Here is a 22,834-nt window from a genome sequence, read left to right as displayed (position 1 = left end):
TTGTTCTCCATGTTTATGAGTCTCTTTTGTTTTGTCCCCCTCCCTGTTTTTATATTATTTTTGTTTCCCTTCCCTTATGTTCATCTGTTTTGTCTACTAAAGTCCTCATATGAGTGAAGTCATATGATTTTTGTCTTTCTCCGACTGACTAATTTCACTTAGCATAATACCCTCCAGTTCCGGGAACTTTCCAGAACGCTCGCTGAAAAGCGGAGGAGCGGCGGCTGCCCAAGCTGCGCCCAGCAACGCGCTCCTTCCCGCTCCCCCACACCGGCCTCGGCCCCCTCACCGGCTGTAGAAAATGGTGAAAGAAACTACTTACTATGATGTTTTGGGGGTCAAACCCAATGCCACCCAGGAAGAATTGAAAAAGGCTTACAGGAAATTGGCTTTGAAGTACCACCCTGACAAGAATCCAAATGAAGGAGAGAAGTTTAAACAGATTTCTCAAGCTTATGAAGTGCTCTCTGATGCGAAGAAAAGGGAATTATATGACAAAGGAGGAGAACAGGCAATTAAAGAAGGTGGAGCAGGTGGTGGTTTTGGCTCCCCCATGGACATCTTTGATATGTTTTTTGGAGGAGGAGGAAGGATGCAGAGAGAGAGGAGAGGTAAAAATGTTGTGCATCAGCTCTCTGTAACCTTAGAAGATTTATATAATGGTGCAACAAGAAAACTAGCTCTGCAAAAGAATGTGATTTGCGACAAATGTGAAGGCCGAGGTGGTAAGAAAGGAGCGGTAGAATGTTGTCCCAATTGCCGAGGTACTGGAATGCAAATAAGAATTCATCAGATAGGACCTGGAATGGTTCAGCAAATTCAATCTGTGTGCATGGAGTGCCAGGGCCATGGGGAACGGATCAGTCCTAAAGATAGATGTAAAAGCTGCAATGGAAGGAAGATAGTTCGAGAAAAGAAGATTCTAGAAGTTCATATTGACAAAGGCATGAAAGATGGCCAGAAGATAACATTCCATGGTGAAGGAGACCAAGAACCTGGACTGGAACCAGGAGATATTATCATTGTTTTAGATCAGAAGGACCATGCTGTTTTTACTAGGCGAGGAGAGGATCTTTTCATGTGTATGGACATACAGCTGGTTGAAGCACTGTGCGGCTTTCAAAAGCCAATATCTACTCTAGACAACAGAACCATTGTCATTACCTCTCATCCAGGTCAGATTGTCAAGCATGGAGATATCAAGTGTGTGCTGAATGAAGGCATGCCAATTTATCGTAGACCATACGAAAAGGGTCGCCTAATCATCGAATTTAAGGTAAACTTCCCTGAGAATGGCTTTCTCTCTCCTGATAAACTGTCTTTGCTGGAAAAGCTCCTACCTGAGAGGAAGGAAGTAGAAGAGACTGATGAAATGGACCAGGTAGAACTGGTGGACTTTGATCCAAATCAGGAAAGAAGGCGCCATTACAATGGAGAAGCGTATGAGGATGATGAACATCACCCTAGGGGAGGTGTTCAGTGTCAGACCTCTTAATGGGGCCAGTGAAGAACACTGCTGGCATTTTATATGCAGTAGTGAACGAATGAAGGACTATAATCATAGCTCACTACTTGCTATTATTGTTTTTGTTTTAATATTCAACTATAGTAGTGTTTTAAAAGTTAAATGAAGAATAAAAAATATAAAAGCTCTGACTTTGCCCTGTATGTATGATGAATTCAGTGTGCAAGATAAGTTTAATACTTGTAAAAACTACTTTTAAAAAATCTCCCCTAGCATTTGTTAGAGGCCCGACCTTGTAATTGATTTCAGCTCTATGTACATGAACTAGTTTAGACTGAAAATGCTAGGTAAATGTACTGACTTCAGTGTATGACCCTTAATTGTTAAGCTATGAAGTTAAAACTTGTTTAATTGGCAATCAGAAAAAGAATTTGTAGACAAGTGTTGGTCTGTAGTTCTATTAAGTGGGATTCATTGTGATGCTTCTGCATTTATTCTGTTGCCTCAACTGTTACTTAAAGATGGCATGCTGTGTAATTTGGCCTGTGGTATCAGTGGTGGAAAGGATACCTTTCTAAAGAAGGGGTTTATCATAATCTGCTGTTTGAGGACTTGCACTTGTAGAATTGCATTCCCTTCTGCTGTGCCATCTTTTTTTTTTTAATATATATATATTTAACATATATATATATATATATATACACACACACACCAGTCCTGGTTACACTTTTTTTCCTTCTCTTTGGACCATGATAAGCTTCAGAGTAGTGACTTCGGGAGCAGGGTAACTTAGAGTGAAGAGATATTTACACAGAAAAGTAAATTTGCATGTATGAGCTAGGAAGGTGTTTTAGGTATGTTACAGGCTTACTTTAAACAATTTAACTTACGCTCCGAAGTAACTGTAATCTAATGTTGGTAGTATAGCAAATTATGATGAATAGCTTTAATTGTATGTTTAAAAGTCATGTTCACAAGCTTAAATCTGGATATCAGAATTAAGCAATTCTTGAAATGTATGAATGTCTCCTTAATACACTGATTACAAAGCATTTCCAGTGTGTCACTACAGGCTTTTTTTTCCCCTAGATTAAAAGCATTGGCTTTTCACTAAAAAAAAAAAAAAAAAAAAAAAAAAAAAAAAAAAAAAATACCCTCCAGTTCCATCAGTGTAGTTACAAATGGCAAGATTTCATTCTTTTTGATTGCCGAGTAATACTCCATTGTATATATATACCACATCTTCTTTATCCATTCATCCTTCGATGGACATTTGGGTCTTTTCCATACTTTGGCTATTGCTGACAGTGCTGCTATAAACATGGGGGTGCATGTGTCCCTTCAAAACAGCGCACCTGTATCCTGTGGATAAATGCTTAGTAGTGCAATTGCTGAGTCATAGGGTAGTTCTATTTTTAGTTTTTTGAGGAACCTCCATCCTGTTTTCCAGAGTGGCTGCATCAGCTTGCATTCCCAAGGATTTTAAGGTTTTTAAGGGGCTGTATATCTGATAGTCCCTCTCTAGACACCTAATCTTTGATTATAATTACCATTTGAGTTCAATGAGTCTTTTGCACTCAATATGTCTTTTTGGAATACTAGAAAATGTTTGAAGTTCTTAAATTTTTTTGAAAGACAAAAAATTAGCTATAAAGAATTGAATCTACACTGTAAAGGAGACAATATATAGTTTACAGCATACTTAGGATGTATATAGTTTGTATAAACGTATAATTTCTATGAATCAGATATAGTTTAGTTTTGGAATTAACTCCCCATCCCTTCTTACTAGACAGCATACAATTAATTTAGCCAGGTATGAGTAAATCACATTTTCCCTGCCCTGGTTTTCCTGTAGTCTGTCTCCTGTGTACATCACTCTGCTTTTATTCCATGCCATCTGCTGTGGGATTCTTGCTTTGTTGTATCAGGACTTTCCACACCAATTGCAGAGATAACTTTCAGTTTCTCTATCTCCAGTTGCTCAATAGGAGGACTTAAAATAGAACATCTTAACAAATTTCTGTAACTATCTGTTTTCAACAGCATAGGCTCTAAGAAGATTAATTCTGCCTACCCTCTCTCTGCAAAAGGCCTGCTGGGGGTGGTGTCTCTTTACTTATTTGGTTTGTGTCTTAGTTCTGTCTGCTCTGAAACTGTACAATTTGGCAAAAGCTGGCTACTGCTTTTGCCAAATTTGCAAAACAGTTGTTTTGCATCTTTCTTGTCTGCCCTTACAAGAAGTCTCATCCTGGGTTTTGGTAAGAGAACAGTTTCCACATTAATTCAAAAATGATAATGGCTCTTGTTTGTTCACAAAGACTTGGGCTCTGCAATGCCTTCTATTTCCCTGTCAAATATCTGCCCTCTTCCCCATCAAGGTCCCAAACAGTTGGTCAAAATATTTATCCAATAAAAACAGTTTTTGTCCCAGAGGAGAATTTCTCCACATCCCTGTGCCTGCTTAAGATGCATCAGAACTCATTCCGGTATTCAAGCTATACTAAAGAGCTACATAGTGTGCCAAAAAAAGTATGCAGTAGGTTTGTTTTAAAATTTTTCCTTGGGTCAAACCAATATCTGGTATATCACCCTTAAGAAAGCATAACACAAGAGACAGAGAGAGGGGTAAGTTATATGAAAGAATGTGTTTTTTTCAAATTAAAAAAAAAACAGTGAAGTCACCAACATCCTTTGGTTTCATTATTGTTGCTCAAGAAAACTATGTGATTTTCTAAATTATTATTATTTTTTGAAACTAAAATTTCTGGATTGTTTCAGTACAGCTCAAGAAGATACAGACAAACTTCAGGGTGAAATGCTTTGTGAATGGTTCTCACTGGACCAAGTTGGTTAATGTGAGGCTCAGTTACTGCCCTAGCCTGATTATTATTTAACATTTTTAGCATCCCAAGGAGGGGGTCCTCCAGGCTCAGGATTCCATTGCTGGTTGAAGGCTAGGGTTCATTTCCAGTCCAAGCCACTTTCTAACAGATTGTGCAAGTCCTTAATCTTTCCAGAAGCTTTGGGGCACTTGTCAAATAGTAAGTGCTTGATAAATGGCAACTGAATACGTAAATAATTGAATTAAATGAGTGTTTATTCTTTTCTTGTTTGTTTCAGTCTTGACACTTAATCACCAAAAGTAATCACAAATTTTAATAGTAATGGCTAACATTGGTTTTCTGATGCTCCAGGAATTCTCCAGTTTCCTAAGAAATGTCAGTCCTGCAAACTTAAGTTTAATTCACAGTTTATATCAGTGCCTTAAGCAAGGGTTCAACATATTAATGTATTTATAATTTTGGGAAATCACAAGTTTTCTTTTTTGAAGTAAGCTTTGACTTCATATAGTTTGATTTTCTAAAGCAGCAAACAAACCAATTCTTAATTCTAAGTGTTTCTGGGACAAAAATGTTAAAACACATACATTCCCCAACTTTTTAAAAGGCATTTTGATGTGCTTGTTTTAGCTTCCTTGTAGTTTCTGTGCCCACAGGCAACAGAACCGAGTGCAGCTTCTTACAGGTGCTTATCTGTAACTGTACCAACAGGAAATGGGGTGGGGCAGGGAGGAGAGGCCTCCTCAGCTCGGCTGGGTGTCTGGTTGGTCACCTGGCCCCAGGAAACTGGGACTAGGTAACAAAGGTAACAAAGACGCACCTTTCATCCATTGTGCTGTTTGCTGATGGCCCTAGAGTACCAGTTTCCCTCAGGTTTTCTCTAGGTTCTTGGTGAAATATTTCATTTAATGCTCATTCTAAGTAGCAGAAAGCTAACGGGAATAAGCTCATTAGAGTTTTCTCAACCAGAACATGCTGGTGGTTAAGTCTGTGCTCACTCCCCTGGCTGTAGGCCCTGACTGTCCCTGGGCACAACCCAGGTGATCCCATAAGGCACCCTGGCGTCAGCGCTGGGGACATCCCCAGGCAGTCTGGTAGTTTCCACTGTGCCAAGAGTTGCCCTGGGCTGGGGTCCTAGTTGCTCCTCTGCCTCATGAAGTGCAACCTCAAGGTGTGGGCTCCCACTCATGGACTGGACCAGAAATTGCTGCTCAGAAACTACTGTCTGCTTTAGAAGAAGTGATGGAAAATTCTGGGCTGTGGGGGCAGGTCCCAACACTTGTATGCTTGTTCATGCTGAGCACCCAGCTGTGGACGCTGACTCAGGTCAATGCTTGCAGAAAGGGACAGGGAGAATAGCCATGCCCTCGTGGGTCTGCTGCTCTTGGGGGAAGGACTTGCTGCTGACAGGCAGTCAGGAAGTGAAAATTCCCCAAAGTGAGAAGCATCCTACCTTCCTACGGTTTGCTGTTGAAACAGCAGGCAGAGCATAACTTACAGGATCAGCTTTATTCACTCCTTGGGTCAGAATGAATGGCATCCCCACCACACTCAGCATCAGTCCCATGGCCCTTCACCTGGCCACCTGTGCTGCACTTTACCCATCCTGCTCCATTCCACTTCTGTCACTTCAAACAGCATGTGCACACTCACCCCAGCCTGACATGTTTGCTCCCTGGGATGACTGCTCCATGCCATCTTACAGGAAGCTTTCCTTGACCCACTTTATACACTGTAATCCATAGTTCCCTTCTTACACCCTGCTTCATTTTCTTCCTTGTCCCTTATCTCCACCTGAGACTTTAGCTACTTCATTTATCTCCCATCATTAGTGCAAGGATTCATCTATTATGCTCACTGCAGGATCTCAGTGCCCAGCACAGAGCCTGGCACGTAATAGACACTAAATCCATTTCAGTCATATTTAAATAAATAATACATAAGTGTGGTATGCAAGAATCCATTTGGAAAGCAGGGGTGTATTGGTCAAGGGTTATACTAGAAGAAGACTATCTGATTAACTCCTAGATTGCACAAAACAATTCTTTATTTCTGTCATGGAGTCAACCATCATTCTATTTCAGAGCCAACCTAAGATGGACATTTGGGAACCCTTTCTTCTTCCCAGTCACCCTGATTTTTCTCATGGTTCCAAGTATCCCCAGCAGAGCCCCAGCAGGGATCTCAGCACATCCAGCCTGGTGGACCCTCATGTACCCAGAGGTCAAACTTTTGTGCCCTGCCCCAAATCAGCTTCTCCTCCTCTCTGAGTTTGGGGTCATGCCAGGATCACCAGGGCAGACACCCCCTTCCCTCCTTTCTGGAGGTCCTTTGCCTCTTCTCCTGCCATTGCTCTTAACGGAGACAGTCTATGAGAAATGTCTACTCAAGTTGAAACTTCAAAAGGAAGAAGTTGCTCCTCCCTCCTCTCCCCAGGGGATACTGGGCTTCTATGCAGACTTGCCCACTCCCTGTCATCCTTAACATCCTCCTTTTTCAACTGAGTATAATTTACATAAAATAAAACACACAGATCTTAAGAGTTTGGCTGGATGAGTTTGGATAAATACACACACCTGTGTAACTTCCACTCCAGTCAAGACATGGAACACTTCTATCACCCAGTGTGTTCCCTCCTGCCCCTTCCTAGGCCCTCCCCAACCCCTGTAGGCACCCATTGCTCCAGCTTCTATCACAAGAAGCTAGAATGTCATACACATGGAATACACAGTCGTGTCAGTATTTCTTTTCATTGCTAAGTAGTCCTCTGCTGAATATACATACCCTCATGTGATCAACAGGTGTTCACCTGTTGGTGGACCTCTGAGTGATTTCCAGCTTCTTGCTATTATGAGTAAAGCTGCTATGCATGAAAATTCTTTTTTATCAGGTTATAAGTGGACAGATGTTTTCTTTTCTATTGGATAAATAGGAGAATTGCTTGTTCATAGAATGGATATATATTTAATTGAATATAATACTGCTGAACTCTTTTTCAGAGCACTTTTCCCATTTTGCATTTTCCCTAGAAACCTATGACACTTGGTACGGTCAGTCTTTTCAGTATTGACCCTGTCAGTGAGTGTGAAATGGTATCTCATGGTGGTGGTTTTAATTTGCATTTCCACAGTGGCTAATGAGACTCAGAATCTTTTCATGGGCTTATTAGCCATTCATATATGTTCTTTTGTGAAGTGTCTATTCAAACCTTTTTCCCATTTTTAAGGATTGGGTTGCTTATTTTATTATTATTGAAATAAGGACAGTTGTTCCAGTTCATATATTGCCTTTTAATTTTCTTAAGAGTCCTCCTAGTATTCTTCATGCCTTTGCAGTAATCCTTGTGACTGCTCTAGTACCATCTGTTGTGATTATTTATTTCTTATGGTTTTGCTCCCAAGTTGCTCAATGGTAGACTCTTTGAAAGTGGGGCCTTGGCTTCTATTCTTCATATTTCTTCTTCCTACCCTATAGGCAGAGCTTAAAGCATTCTCCTGGGTGATAACATTTGTTGACCAGCCTCTGCACTGACTCTTCAGCCAGGTTAAGTCATCTGTGCTGTTTTGTATAAGTTGGGAGGGTTTAGGATGCTTCATTCTTAGGTGCAGTGTTTAAAGATAATTGGTTCTCAGAATAATTTGTTCTTTTGGTCTCTAAGTCCCATGAAGGCGAATGTCTTGTTCAACACAGGTGTCCTGCAACCCTCTACTATGCCAGACACGATGCCTGGCACACAATAGGTGCTCATTAAATATCCTTTGGATAAAATAAGTGAATATTCCCAAGAAGCATATTGTGTGGCCCTCTGGGGTCCAACCAAAGGGAAGACTTACAGTCAGGCTATAGATGGTTAATAGAGCTCAATAGTATCCTTAAAAGTCACTTGTAGGAGGGAAGAGCCTGAGGAGAAGAAAAGAGAAAATTGCTGTGTTCCTGTCATTCAGTCTCTTGGGCTTAATCTATTTCTCATCTTTGATTAAAAATCAAGCATATCCTCATGTGTCTTTGCTATTACCCAGTTATCTTCTGAAATGAGTTTTTGAATACCTAGGGTTCCCATAGTTTCAGGAAATACATTTGCAGATGTCAATTTCTGTTCCTACAGTGTTCGTTTCAGAGACCATGATTATGTATGATATGACCTAATTAGTCCTCTTAAATCCACCATCAGTGTCCCCCATAAATCTACCGCTTTAATACTTGAAACTAGAGCCATTTATTTTTCAAGAAAGGGGTCAGCATGTTTATTAACTTGATCTATGGCGCTGTATGAATTATGTAAGGAGAAATTGCGTTTCCGTATTTTCAGTGATATAAATGACAGTGTGATACTTCAAATTGTTTCTAATGGTTCTTAGTGATGGATGACAATACCGACCTTGACTCTGACATTTGTGGTAGGAGAATCGCCACCCAATAATGATAATGTACCAGAGAGCCATGAGCAGATGGCAGAGTTGAAGGCAAAGCCACCTTCAGACCCCTACAAGGCATATCGCTTCTAGACTTTGTGGAAGAGCCCCCTTCAGTGGTGGGCCTTGGTCATCAGTGGCCAGTCCACCATGAGGGAAGTTGAGGTCTCTTCAAAGTCTCCTATTAGTTGCTCAGTTCTCACTGATGAATTCCTTCTAAGCCCCAAATGGGACCTGAGAACAGACACCTGCATCTCTCCATGCTGGCCTTGAGAGGTTACTGCATCCTCTGCGTGCCCTCACACCTGGGGCTGTCCGGCTGTATGCCTGTTCTCTAGCCTTCCTCCAACTAGGTCCTCAACAGCTTTTCAAGGAAGAAGATGATGATCTATGTCAGCAGTTACTCACTATGTATATCAAATGCTTGCATGCAAGGAGAGGGCTCTGCAGTGTAGAGGGGATGTGCTGTGCTGTGCAAGGAAGAGAATTTTCTACCCAGGCTTAAACTGGAGACACTTTGGAGTCCCAGTGGTTAGAGGGTCACTGGGTGGTGGCCGGGAAGCCATGGCTTGCCTATGTGCTGGTGGCAGAGGTAGTGAGGCCTGTTTTTGCCCACAGTGCTGCCTGGCAGGTGGGAGCATCAGGGGTGGGGAGTACTCATCAACAAAGAGCCCCATGAGCCCTCTGGGCCCTTACTGTCCTCCCTCTCAGGGTCCCTCCCCAGGGCAGTGAATTTACCCTGGGAACAGTGCCTCACAGCCTTTAGGAAAGTGACATAGGGAAGCTCATGTTTTTGTCTCATTTTCCTAAGATATTTATAGATCCCTGAAAAGCACAGAGGAGATTATGCAGCTGGCCTGAGATATTTGCATAAATGTAGTGCTTATTTACCGATTCTGTCCCAAGCCGGTCTTCCTTGCCCTGCTCTCTCCCAGGGCCTCCATTATTCTGCTCTCACCTCACCATTTCTGTGATGCGGTTCATTAAACACAGGCAATTCTGGCTCCGGGTTGTGCCATGATGCTGGTGCTCACTGACCTGTCAGAACAGGAGCATCCTATCAGGATGTGCTGCCGATCCTTTTTATAGCCTGGGTAATTATGATAAATACTTAGGGCTTTTGCAGAGTCAGAAGGGTGGAACTGATTGGGGTGGGGGAGGGGAGGGAAAGAGAAGCAGGGTCCTTCCCTAAGGCAGTGTTCCAGGAGGTGAAAGGGGTGATGTCTCAGGAAGCCAAGGGGAATAGTCTGAAGCAGGACCCAGAGAAAGTCTGGTCTCATTCGGGGTCACTTTTGCTTCTGCTGCCAGCACAGTGAACACAGACGGCTGGGAGCAGAAAGCTGCCTTCATAGCTGGGAGGGTGGAGGAGGGAGACAAGCAGAACACAGAGGCATGCAAGTAGTCAGAGATATGAGGCACACAGTGGCAGGTAGAGGGGGGGAAATAGGAGATGCACACTGCAGACAAAGGAGCCATGGGCTTCCTTGTTCCAAAGTGTGGGAAGGGAGTTAAGACACCCTCATCCACAGCTCAGAACTGTGAGCAGGTTTCAATCAAGATGTAGTTCAGGAAACAGAAGCCACTCTACTGTTCCAAGGAATTAGGGGCCTGAAAATTTGCCAGATGTCCTAGAGACCGGAAAGCTACATGCCCACTGACCCAACTATTAGGATTAAAGTCAGACAGTAGGGTTGTTCTCCAGGGATCAGGAAGCTGTAGGCCCCTGCCAACCACGGCTGCAACCATGTGTCCTCTGGTGCTAGGAAGTGAGACCCAGCACCACAAACACCTTCTCTGCTGAACTTGCTCATCGGCTACCATGCCACAGGATGAGAGCCTCTGTTCCCGGAGCAACCCACACTTGATGGCAGTGTGTCTTGTTGGTAGAGCCTGCACTGCACCGAGGGCCCTTGGGAAATGTATTTATGGCTTCAAGCCTGGAATGTAGGGAAGGGGAGGGGGACAAGAGCCCCAGCACCCCAGAGGGACAGGGGATGACAGGGTGGCATTCTGCTGTCCCACAAGCCTGATGTCAGAACTGACCCTAGTACCACGGGCTCCCAGGTGCTGCCTTTTCAGACCAGCTCTGCCTCATCTAATGAGAATTCCATTTCCAACCTGGAGTTAGACATCTTTATAACATGTCTTCTTGAGGCACACTGACCAAATTCCTAGAATATTTTGCAGTCACAGCTGATTAAAAATGGAGAACTTGATACATTTATCTAGAAGCTGAAAATGTAGAAATATATGAAACTGAGCTGTCAGTAACTGAATACACCTGTCGCCTTGGCAGGGTCTCCTGGAGACATGTGTCTAGCTCCACCTTGAATTGATTGCATGGTGAATAAATGCCTTTGGCATAAGCAAAAATCTTAACTGAATGTTGACCCAGCTTCCATGTACCATGGTTTCCTCACTTTACTAAATGAGCTCCTGCAGGAGAGAACTAGATGGACACAGCTGCCTGGGCATCTTTACAGCCCAGCCTGTACTTGGGCAAGCCTGTTTTGCTCTCACCCTTACTTGCACTTGAGAACCTTGTGACTAAACTAGGCTCCATTTTCTAAATTATAAAGATTCAGTGAGTTAGTCTTCGTGCCAGGAAGTAGTGGGGTCGGGCTGTTCCCCTGAGTGCAAACTGCTCTCCCTGGGCTTGCTTCAATGAGCAAATGTGCAGAGATCAAGGATGAGATGCCAGTCCCAAGAGGACCCATCTGCCTCTCTGGGCCTCATTTTCCCTCATGTGTCACTGGGGATGGTTTTTCTTTTGGGCCTTTAACTACTTTCTTATGCTTTATGAATTTCTCTGAGATTACAAGTTCAATTGGAAATATAACATTTGCACCCCTAGTTAATTCATATGCTCATTGTACAAAATTTGGAAGGAGCCAAGAGTTAGAAAAGAACTATTCATAGTTCTGGCACCCCAAGGAAGTCAATAATGGTATATTTTTTTAGGCTAGAGGGCATCCTTCCAGTAGGCAGATTTTCAAACTTTCTCCATTTGTACAAAGAACTTGGTATAAAGAAACCTATTTTCTCCTTCTTTTACACATGTATGTTTATATATATACATACACACAAAATGAAGAGGCTTCTTTTACATATAGATGTATCTTGAGGGTAGGCTCTCTTTTTGGCTGTGATGTGGACAGTAGTTGTCAACATCTTCAAGTCCTCAAAGACATTCTGGGGCCTTGTCCGGGGCCCATTGCTCTCTCCCCAGAGCTGAGGGCTCAGCAGCCTTCCCGGCTGTTGCCTGCAAGCCTGCATTAAGGGAAAGTTGCTAACACACATTCCCTCTGAACTTTGAGCTCATTTCTTCGGTGCTTCCTTAATTTCCTTGGCATTCTAGGGATATTGGTGAGATTCTTCTTATCTGCTTTGAAATAGTAAAAGCAGGGAACCACAGTTGTGATCTTAGAGACCACCAGTTCTATGGCCTCATGTCACAGAGGAGGAAACTGAGGCCTGCCAAGTTGGGGCCCAGGCCCCAAGTCACAGGACTCCAGCCCAGCTTCCCTGACCACGGTCATCCCCCCTGGGGTCTGCCCAGCACCACTGCTTTACTAGGAACGAGGCATAACTTGAGTTGGGCTTCCCTGGGTGCCTGGTATTTCCCCTCTGGGTTCCAGGTGAGGCAGATGCCCTATAGGAACATTGAGCCTAGAGGATGTAAAGGTCAAGGCTCTGGGGACCCTGAGAGTGGTGCAATGTCTGTTGGGGTGTGTGTACTTGTGCACAAAAGGGTTCCTTGAGCCTAGGCTGAATCTTCCCTTAAAGCAACATTTCTGGAAAATTCTGGGTATGTTTGTAAAAATATATGCCAAGGGAAAGCCAAGTGGCTCGTTCCACACAAGGAAGTTTGCTTTACATCATTTGTCATTGCTGGTTTTCCCTCTCTTCCAGTGGTCTTTCTTATCCTGGTCAGGTGTGCATTTGCTGCTTTGGTGGATTTATGTGGAACCTGTGGCCCCCCGCTGGACAGTGAGAGCAGGGAAGCACTGGGGGTAGCTGTAGACTGAAACCATTTGCCTTGCACACTTATGTAGAATGATTTTTCCAACACAAGTAGGTATTGCTATGACTGGTAAATGCAAAATAATTTTAAAATATTGCTCAATTCATAGTTATGTTGGATATTATGAATTTTCCACTAAGGATACAACTCTTATTATGTTGGGGGAAGATAATTTGACATATTAAAAAGTAGTTAATCCACATTCTCAAAATATGGGTGGCTGACTTACCCTAGGTGCCCACAGGTTGAGATTTGGTGAGCTCTTGGGCTGGTTTCCTCTTGGTTGAATCAAACAGGGGGCAGCTCAGACTGGAAGTATATATACACCCAGCAGCAGGGGCCAGCTGGCCATGTGGCTGTCTTTGAGCCTGCCTCCCCTCCCTTGTTAGGGCACCAGAACCCCTATTGTCATCCCCTTGACCTGGTCCCCCTGCCCTCAGTTCCCTGAGGTCCTGGCCTGTTGGGGGCTGGGCAGGGGGCTTGCTTCATCTGTTCCTTTCTCTTTCCCAGAGGGAGGAGCAAAACTCTTCACACACAGTCTGCTTTGGGCAAAGATAAGATGTGGGAAAAGTGTACATTCAGTTCTCTCTCTCCAGCCCTATTTCCCCTGTGAGGTGCAGATGAGGTAAGGAAACAGGTAGCTCTTTCTGCTGTACTGATTAAAGGCAGAGCTTTAAGCCCAAGGCAATCATTTGTAACAGAGTTTTCAGCACCAATGAGAGAGGGAATGGGGTGGAGTAAATGTCTTTGGAGGACACTTGCCCTGGGCCACTTAGGTTAGACCATACCAGAGGCAGACTGTCCCACTAATTTCTAAGGCAGGGCCTTATTTGAACATGTAGTGAAGCGTATAATCTTACATGTATAGCTGGATGAACTTTTACATATGTATGTACTTAGGTAAAACCACCCACATCAAAACAAAAGGTTTCCCACACTCTGGAAAGTTCCATGAGGCCCTCCCACTGCTGCCCCACAACCTCTATTCAGCTGGAGGTATCTGACCCGCTTGCAGATGAGTTAACAAAAGCTGGGAGAAGGTGAGGCTCTGGACCTGGGGGTTGTCCAGCTTCATACCACCTTCCTGGGGAGCAAACCCTCATTTACACTGCCCTCTCTTGTGTACCTAAACAATTGCAAGACTGCTCTCACATCCCTGGGGGAAAAATCTAGAAGCTTTCAGATCCCGGGTGCTGGGATGGTGTGGGGGAAGGGTGTTGGCAGCCTCTTGCATTTGTCTGCCTCAGGGTGACCACCTGTGCAGACAAGAGCCCCTGCCAGCTCCCTCCTCCCCACAGCCCCCCCCCCCACAATGCCCCTGTGCCAGCCTGTACTGGGAGAGGGAGGGCAGGCAGATGGGTTGGAGTGCTGGGTCCTGCCATCTCAGGACAGGAGGACGACAGGAAGGGAGCCACTTTCTCCTGTCACCCTGCCCATCTATACTGGCAGCCACTTTCCCACCTAGTCCATCTGCCAGAGTCTGCAGCTCCCACCAACCTCCATGCCAGCCTGAGAGCCAGCTGTGCCCTTCTCCTGGGACCACACTGTCATATCCCTCCCCTCCACTGTGTTTGTTGGTTCCCCAAGTTCTGAGTGAGACCTGGAGGTTTTCCAACTGTGCTTGTATATCCCTAGGGGCTGGGGAAGGTGAGCAGGAGCCACCCACTCCCCAGGCTTTTGATCCTGCTTCAAATTACATGTTGAATCTTTGAGTATTTCCTGGTTCTCTCCCTCACCAACTGCCCCATACCTGGGTTTTCCTTTCCTTCTTCAGGTGTGCCCAGGGCATCTTGACACTGTGGAGCCTACACCTGCTCCACTGGCCTTTGCTGTGGCCTCTCCTTCAGCCAGCAAGGAGCTTCCTTTCAGCTTAGGAAAGGAGCACATGGAAGACCCCCATCACACAACTGCCCTGCCAGAAACACCTGCTGCCTGCTACCTCCATATGCAAAGCAGAAGACTCTTGAGTGATCTTACCCAGTAATGAGGCACGGAATTGGCTTGTGAACAAACGGTTTGAATGTTCCTGCAGGCACCTGAGTACACACACACACACACACACACACACACACACGACACATATTCCCCACATATGCACTACAAACTTCTGACTTTCTTAAGTGGACTTAAGACAAATCATATCTAGTTAGTGGCTTGAGTTAGAGCAGGCTGGTTAAAAGAGTGACTGCAAGTAGCAGAAAAACTGGTTTAGAATCTTTTAACAAATAATGTTTTTCTCACATTAAGCTGTGACTTTGATTCAGGGGTTCAGTGATAACTATTGACCATAATTCTTTTGGTCTTCTCCTCATGCTTGTTGCTGCATGGTTACAAAATGATGCCCCAGCCCCAGCCCCAGCCATCATATCTATTCGAGGTGGTTGGGTAGTTTCTGGGAGTTCCACACCAAGTTTATAAGAGGAAAGACAATGTGAATTCTAAGTGTCAAGTACTTGTTAAAAAGGGTTATCTCATTTAATCCTATGGTAATTCTATACAACAGGTACGAATGGTATTCCCATTTTAGACATAAAGAGGCTGAAGTTTACAGAGACTAAAAGCTGGTAAGTGGCAGAGTTTGGACTTGAGCCCAGTCTCTCAATGCAGTCTTCCTTTGAATATGACCTGAGCTTTCAACACAAGGTAGAGAGTTCACTGTGCTCTAATAGAAATACAGAGAACATATTATGAAAGTTCTTTCACAAGTGAAAGATCCCTTATGGCTGGAGAAGTGAGTGAGGGGTGTTGAGTGAGCAGGGTCTTGTGGGACGGGTATGACCGGGACACATAGGGGAGGAGGGATGAGCATCCCCCCCTCCTTAGTCTCTTCCTTTTCCCATCCAGGAGAAGGACCTGCATTGCTCATTTCTCCAGCCAGCCAGAGTCTCTCACTTCTCTATGATTTAATCACCATGGGGGGAGGGCTTGTGCTCTCATGCTACAGCTCCTTTGGTGCTGAGGAGCTTCTGCCTGCAGACTGGACTTTCAGCAAACCCACAGACTTCCTAGAAGAGAGGGCCTGGAGGACTGGCTCAGTTTTCTAAGAGGGGAGAAAGAGAAATTAAAGAAACTAAAAAACCTCTCAAGTCAATTTTAAGCAAAATTCTGGAGTAGATTTTTAAACAGTTAAGTCAAGCAAAAATAAACTAATTTTACTTTCTGATTACAACCTTCTAGGGTGTTAGACCTTGGGTGGGTTGTAGTTGATGGATAAATGTACCCACGGAACCAGGGTTAATGGAACAGAGGCCTTGCATGATGTGCCTGGGGCTCGTTATTGACCCAGTCCTGCTTGATAATTTTTAATCTATAATTTTAAGGAAGACATAAGCAAAATGCTTTGGAAATTACAGAAAACACAAATATGGACAAGATAGCTTATGAGCTGGATAATAAAATGAAAACTTCAAAAGATTTTGAAAGACAGGAGCCTTGTGACTTAATAAATAAAAGGGAATGTAATGGGTGTAATATAATATCTAGCCATTAGATTCAATGCATGAACTGGGATGCACAGGCTTGGGAGTCCTGGTCTACCACTAGGCCATTTGCAAGGAGCAGAGTGGACCACACACAAACACTAGCCCAGCTCCCAGCAAAGCCAGTGAGAGGAGCCATTTTGGTTAAGGACTGTACTCCTTGTGCATGATCTCAGAGGTCTCTGGTCCCTCAGCTTGTGATCAGCTTGCATTTGACAGATTTCCATAATGTTCTAAGTCAGCCTTTTCTTTATTTGGCATTCACTTACTTTCACTTTTCTTGGACTCTTTTCCAGAGTTCTAATAGAGTTGATTCTGCCAGTTTTGTCGGTTTTGTGTGTGTGTGTGTGTGTGTGTGTGTGTGTGTGTCTGTGGAGGGATGGGCCTTTGGGGCTGTCTGCTCTTAGGTTTTTGCTGCAGTGTCTCCCACACTTGCAGTGTCCCATTTAGATCATAGATGTCAGCCCTGAGTTCCTCCCCAGCTAGCCCAGAGCTGCTGTATCACATTCAGCCCCAGGTGCCAGGGACTAATGGGAGGTGAGTAGCTGGTAAAGGGTTAGAAACTGGTGCTACTTGGCCTGGAAGAGTGGAGATCTAGTGGAGATATAGAGGCTGTTTAAAAATCCAAATGGTCCAACCCTGTGCAGTTCCAAAGAGAAAAGTGTGGACTTGAGTGGGAAGTGGCAGAGATCCAGAGACCCTGTACAGGAAGGGGAGTGCCTGCCCTTGTGGCGGCCTCTGCATCTCAGAAGGGGTTTGGATAGGCTGCCTCATGTCTGCATGAATGCTGCCTAGGGACACTCCTGCACACTGAGGTGGCAGGAGCGAAGTGGTCCAGGGTACTCTCCATCCTAAGGTGGTCTTGTCTACTCTAGTCTTCTATCACCAGTTTTTGCTTGATGCTTCCTTGTAAAGGCCTGCCCAGTTCAAGCCCTGCTGCCCACCCTCACTGGATCTGGCTGATCCTCACCAGCTCCCATATGGACCTCCAGATCAGTTTCTAACTGTTCTCCTCACTCCCACCCACTCACCCCTCTCCCAATGTCATGGGAGCTGGCTCCCTAGAACAGATATCTGATATGAAAACATGTACTTGGTTCCTGCTGCCTGAAGGGATCAGCTCTGATTCCTCAGGGGAAGACTGTTTACACCGGTGCAATGAACTTTCCAGACCCAAGTCCCATGTGTCCCATTTCTCCTACCCCTCTTGCTGTTCAGCCTCTGGGGACATGACCATGACACCATGTGGTAGATGCCCAGGCTGGTGTGGAGAAGCATAGGGATGGGAGCCTGTGGCCAAGACTGCCTGAGTTGCACCAGGAGGTGATACTGGAGCTGAGCCTGAATGGGAGGAGGGTCACTAGGTGATGAGGGGAGAAAGAGCACCCAAAAGTCATCAAGGTCCCCTCAGTGGGTCAGACTTTCCTGAATCTGAGGGGTGACTAGGGTGTTCTGAGCAACTGAAGAGTTATACATGGGGTTGTTCCAGTGATATAATTTCCTTTCAACATACTGATGTCCCAGCTTCTCCAAAGGGCTCCAGATGCAGACTAGGAAAACTGATATTTCATCCCAGCATAGCCTTGGAACTTTCTCTGAAGAAAAACAACATATAGCAGAGAGGAAAAATAAAAATGGATACAGAAAGAAAAAGAAAACCAATGTTGCATAGAAAGGATGCAGAGATCACAGAGAAGCCAGCTCAGTGGGCTAGTTCAGCAAAGGATGCACAATGAGGAGGATGCAGGTGCTGGGACTGGGTTGGGCCCTGGCTATGCTTTCCTGGGAGAAGCTACTGCATAAGGGTTAGGGGGAGTCAACCACTCTTGCCCCTCCATCTATTCAGGCTTGAAGAATTAAAGCAGTTACTCATCCTAAAACACATGATGGATAGTAATGCTTCCAGAGATCAGTCACTGTGTTGCCTCTCAGTGGCTTTTTTGTTGGGAGTGGTCCTCAGGGGAGGTGGCAGTGGCATGGAGACTGTGTGGTGGGTCATTGAGACTGCCTGCCAGGCACCAGTTTCCAGCTGCAGGTGCCCTGGACAAAGCACCACACCACTGCTTTCATTGCCAAGAGGGAATGGAACAGTATCCATCTCCAGGGGTGTTGAGAAGTGAGTCTATATATATATATATATATATATATATATACACACACACACACACACACATGTGCAAAACACTGTGAACATGTAACAGACAGACACCACTTGCTCACCTTGGAATCAAACTGAAATCTCCAGACCCAGCCCTGCAATCCTTCAGTGGTTCAGGTAAAAATTCTTGGAAACCTCCTTGATTCTCCTTTTCCCCCTATGACCCATATCTAATCTGTCAGCAAATCCTGTTGGCTCCAGCTCCAAAATGTATCCAGAAGCGGCCTTCTCCCACCTCCTCCCCTACTGCTCTGCTGTGAACTGTTGCCTCTCCCAGCAGTCTCCCTGCTTCCACCCTTGTCCCCACGGTGTTTTCTGAGCCTGTCCTTGCTTTGCCCATGCTCTGCAGTGCTGTCCATGTCACCTGCAGTGGAGGCAGAGGGCCCCCATGCCCCTCCAGCCACACCTGCCCAGCTTGCTGCTTTCAGGCCTCTGCCTGGAACACTGTGTCCCCAGACACCTGCCTGCTAATACTTTCCCCCTGCAAGCCTTGCTCCAGTGTCACCTTCCAAGTAAGGCCTCACTTGACCACTGCCACCCATGCCACCCACTCACTAGGTGTCACCTTACCTGGTTCATTTTTATCTGTAATGTAGTATTATCCACAGTATATATTAACCTCTAATATACCATGTCTTTCACTTACTCATTTTTTGACTGACTCGCTTTTCCTTCCAGAAGAGCAGTTCTCAACCACAGGACATCTGTCAAAGTCCGGAGGTATTTCGGGTTGTCATAACTGGGAGTAGGGTGTTACTGGTACCTGTCAGGTAGAAGCAGGGATGCACAGGAGTTGCCCTGTGTGTTTCCCCCAAAAGAAACATCTACTCACGGTGTCAGCCACACCTGTGCTGAGAAATCCTGATCTAGAGCACAAGCTCTACAAGAGCAAGGGTTTCTTTCCCCCATTTTGGTAGCTGTTACATCTCTAGCACCCAGAACAGGGTTGATATAAGAGATGCTCAACATGTGTTTTATGGATAGAGACAGGCACATACTCAGCACTTGGTAAAATATTAGTTTTGATTATTATCACTTCTTATGGTTTTATAGTTCCATGCCTAAGGTTTTCAGAAAAGTCTCTGCACTTCTCCTGAGCAGTGTGACAGGGTGGAAAGGGTGCTGGACTAGACTCAAAGAACCCTGCCTGAGCCCCAGCTCAGCCATTATGAGCTATGTGTCTCTGGGCAAGTTACTTAATCCTGCTGAGATATCATTTCCTCATCCATTAGATTGGAATAAAATTTGTTTTTCTTTTTATCTGGCAAACTGATGGAATGAGTAAATAGGATAATATGTCAAGGTGCTTATAAACACTAAATGACCTTTAAATGATTGCTGTTAGGTGGTGCCTACTGCCAAATGGAAAAAAAAAAAAACAATTGATTTTATCATGGCCGACAATCTTATATTGGTTGCGAGGAGCCTATTATTCAGAACCCATTTTTAATAATTTGAGAGTTTCTATTTTGCCCATATGGCACTCCTTCTTTAGGTATCTTGCAAGAAGAAAAAGAAGAGACAGCCCTTTAAAACACACATATCACATATATTTTACTGAACAGCTTTTGCTTTTAAAATTCAGACAATATGCTCAAAATAGTACTAATAAATTTTCTGTCTTGAGTAATGTTTCTCAGACATACACCAAGGGAAAATAATTAAAGAAACACCCAATAAAATGGAGATTATAAAATAAAAGGAGGGGATTGTAAATCAAGGGCCTGGACTTCTAGTTGTTGTCAAGGCTGCCTTTGAGTGCAGGGACCCCAGATGTTTGATTTGGACACGTGTGGTCTTGCAATATGATCACATTCTTCTTATGAATGAAACATCAAAAGGCACAGGGCCATAGATGCCAGCACGCAATAATGTTGGCAAACATGTCTTGGAGACAAGAAATAGCCAGCTTACGGCTTCCTTCATCCTTCATGAAGCTGTTAGGAGCAAGCCCTAGGGAACGCCTTCTGCCCTGCTGGCAATGAATGGCCACTCATGACAGATCATCCAAGGGCCTTTGGTTAAAGCCCCAAAACATCAAAGAACGAGCAGCATTGCCTGGCCAGAGACAAAGTGCTGCATTCCAGAGTGCAGATCAGAGTTTCACCTTTCTGCTTCAGTGGGGATTAAACCTGAAAGGGCCATTAGAAAATTTGATATAAAATGAATATAAATATTATTTACCTAGTAACATAATTCACATCTTTATTTCTTCCTCTTTTTTCCTTTTTTTTGGCTCCTTCAAGGAGTCATTATTCTTCCTGTGAGCCACTAGTTCACTTATTTATCCAACAATTGTTTATTGAATTCTTTTTTTCCAGTTTTATTGAGATATAATTTTCACAGAGCCCTGTATAAGGTGTACAAAGTAATGATTTTATTTACATATATTATAGAATGATTCCACAGTAAGTTTAGTTAACACCCATCATCTCATATAGATCTAAAAAAAGGGAAACAATTTTTTTTCTTATGATGAGAAATATTTAAACTTTCATAAATACCATACAGCAGTATTATAGTCCCCATGCTACACATTACATTTCTAGTACTTATTTATCTTATAGCTTGAAGTGTGTTCCTTTTGACCACCTTCATGCAAACCCTGTCCGCCCAACCCCCACCGACCTCTGGTAACCACAAGTCTGATCTCTTCTTCAATGAATTTGTTTTTAAGATTCTACATGTAAGTGAGATCAGACAGTGTTTGTCTTTCTCTCTTTGAAGTATTTCACTTAGCATAATGCCCTCAAGGTCCATCCATGTTATCACAAATGGCAGGATTTCCTTCTTTTTTATAGTTGATTAATATTCTGTTTTATATGTGTACCACATTTTTTCTATCCATTCATGGACACTTAGGTTATTTCCATGTCTTGGCTATTGTAAATAGCAATGAATATGTGGATGCAGATATCTCTTCAACATAGTATTTTTGTTTCCTTCGGTTATGGTCTCAGAAGTGGAATTGTTGGATCATATGGTAGTTCTATTTTTAACTTTTTTGAGTAACCACCATATGGTTTTTCAGAGTGGCTGCACAAGTTTGCATCCCCACCAACAGTTCAAGAAGGTTTCCCTTTCTCTACACCCTCGCCAAGACCTATTTCTTGTGTTGTGGATTTTAACCATTCTGACAAGTGTGAGGTGATATCTCTTGTTGTGGTTTTGATTTGCATTTCTCTGATGATTAGTGATATTAACCATCCTTCCACATAACTGTTGGCCACTCATATATCTTCATTAGAAAAATGTCTTTTTAGGTCCTTTGCCCATTAAAAAATTTTTTTAATGCTTATTTATTTTTGAGAGCGAAACAGAGCGTGAGACAGGGGAGGGGCAGAGAGGGAGGGAGACCCAGAATCTGAAGCATGCTCCAGGCTCTGAGCTGTCAGCACAGAGACCGACACAGGGCTTGAATAGACCAGGAGATCATGACCTGAGTCAAAGTCGCATGCTTAACCGACTGAGCGACCCAGGTGCCTGCATTTTTAATTTAGATTATTTGCTGTTTCGCTATTAAATTGTATGAGTTTTTTATATATTTTGAATATTAACCCTTATCAGATATATAGTTAAAAATATTGTTTCCCATTCTGTAGGTCCTCTTTTCATTTTGTTGATCACTTCTTTTGCTGTGCAGAAGTTTTTATTGTTTTAATTAATTAATTAATTAATTATTTTTAAAATTTACATCCAAGTTAGCATATAGTGCAACAATGATTTCAGGAGTAAATTCCTTAATGCCTCTTACCCATTTAGCCCATCCCCACTCCCACAACCCCTCCAGCAACCCTGTTTGTTCTCTATATTTGAGTCTCTTATGTTTTGTCTCCCCCTGTTTTTATATTATTTTTGCTTCCCTTCCCTTATGTTCATCTGTTTTGTATCTTAAATTCCTCATCTGAGTGAAGTCATATGATATTTGTCTTTCTCTGACTGACTAATTTCGTTTAGCATAATACCCTCTAGTTCCATCCATGTAGTTGCAAATGGCAAGATTTCATTCTTTTTGATTGCCGAGAAATACTCCATTGTATATATATACCATATCTTCTTTATCTATTCATCCACTGATGGACATTTGGGCTCTTTCTGTACTTTGGCAATTGTTGATAGTGCTGCTATAAACATTGTGGTGCATGTGCCCCTTCAAACAGCATACCTGTATCCCTTGGATAAATACCTAGGAGTGCAATTGCTAAGTCATAGGGTAGTTCTATTTTTAATTTCTTGAGGAACCTCCATCCTGTTTTCCAGAGTGGCTGCACCAGTTTGCATTTGCACCAGCAGTGCAAAAGAGATCCTCTTTCTCCACATCCTTTCCAACATCTGTTGTTGCCTGAATTGTTCATGTTAGCCATTCTGACAGGTGTGAGGTGGTATCTCATTGTGGTTTTGATTTGTATTTCCCTGATGATGAGTGATGTTGAGCATTTTTTCATGTGTTGGT

At 43.7% G+C, this 22,834-nt stretch overlaps 1 protein-coding gene across 1 annotated transcript; it reads left to right on the top strand.

Moving 5' to 3' along the window:
- The first annotated feature begins 218 nt into the window (after positions 1 to 218).
- On the top strand, positions 219 to 2,546 carry LOC102962645 (dnaJ homolog subfamily A member 1). The gene has a single exon (XM_042981041.1). The coding sequence runs from the start codon at positions 302 to 304 to the stop codon at positions 1,493 to 1,495; it is 1,194 nt and encodes a 397-aa protein (XP_042836975.1). The 5' UTR covers positions 219 to 301; the 3' UTR covers positions 1,496 to 2,546.
- Positions 2,547 to 22,834: the final 20,288 nt, after the last annotated feature.

The sequence above is a fragment of the Panthera tigris genome, chromosome A3 (genome assembly GCF_018350195.1).
Source record: "Panthera tigris isolate Pti1 chromosome A3, P.tigris_Pti1_mat1.1, whole genome shotgun sequence".
NCBI lineage: Eukaryota > Metazoa > Chordata > Mammalia > Carnivora > Felidae > Panthera > Panthera tigris.
The sequence above is the reverse complement of the archived record's forward strand: the minus strand, read 5'-3'. Positions and strand labels throughout refer to the sequence as shown.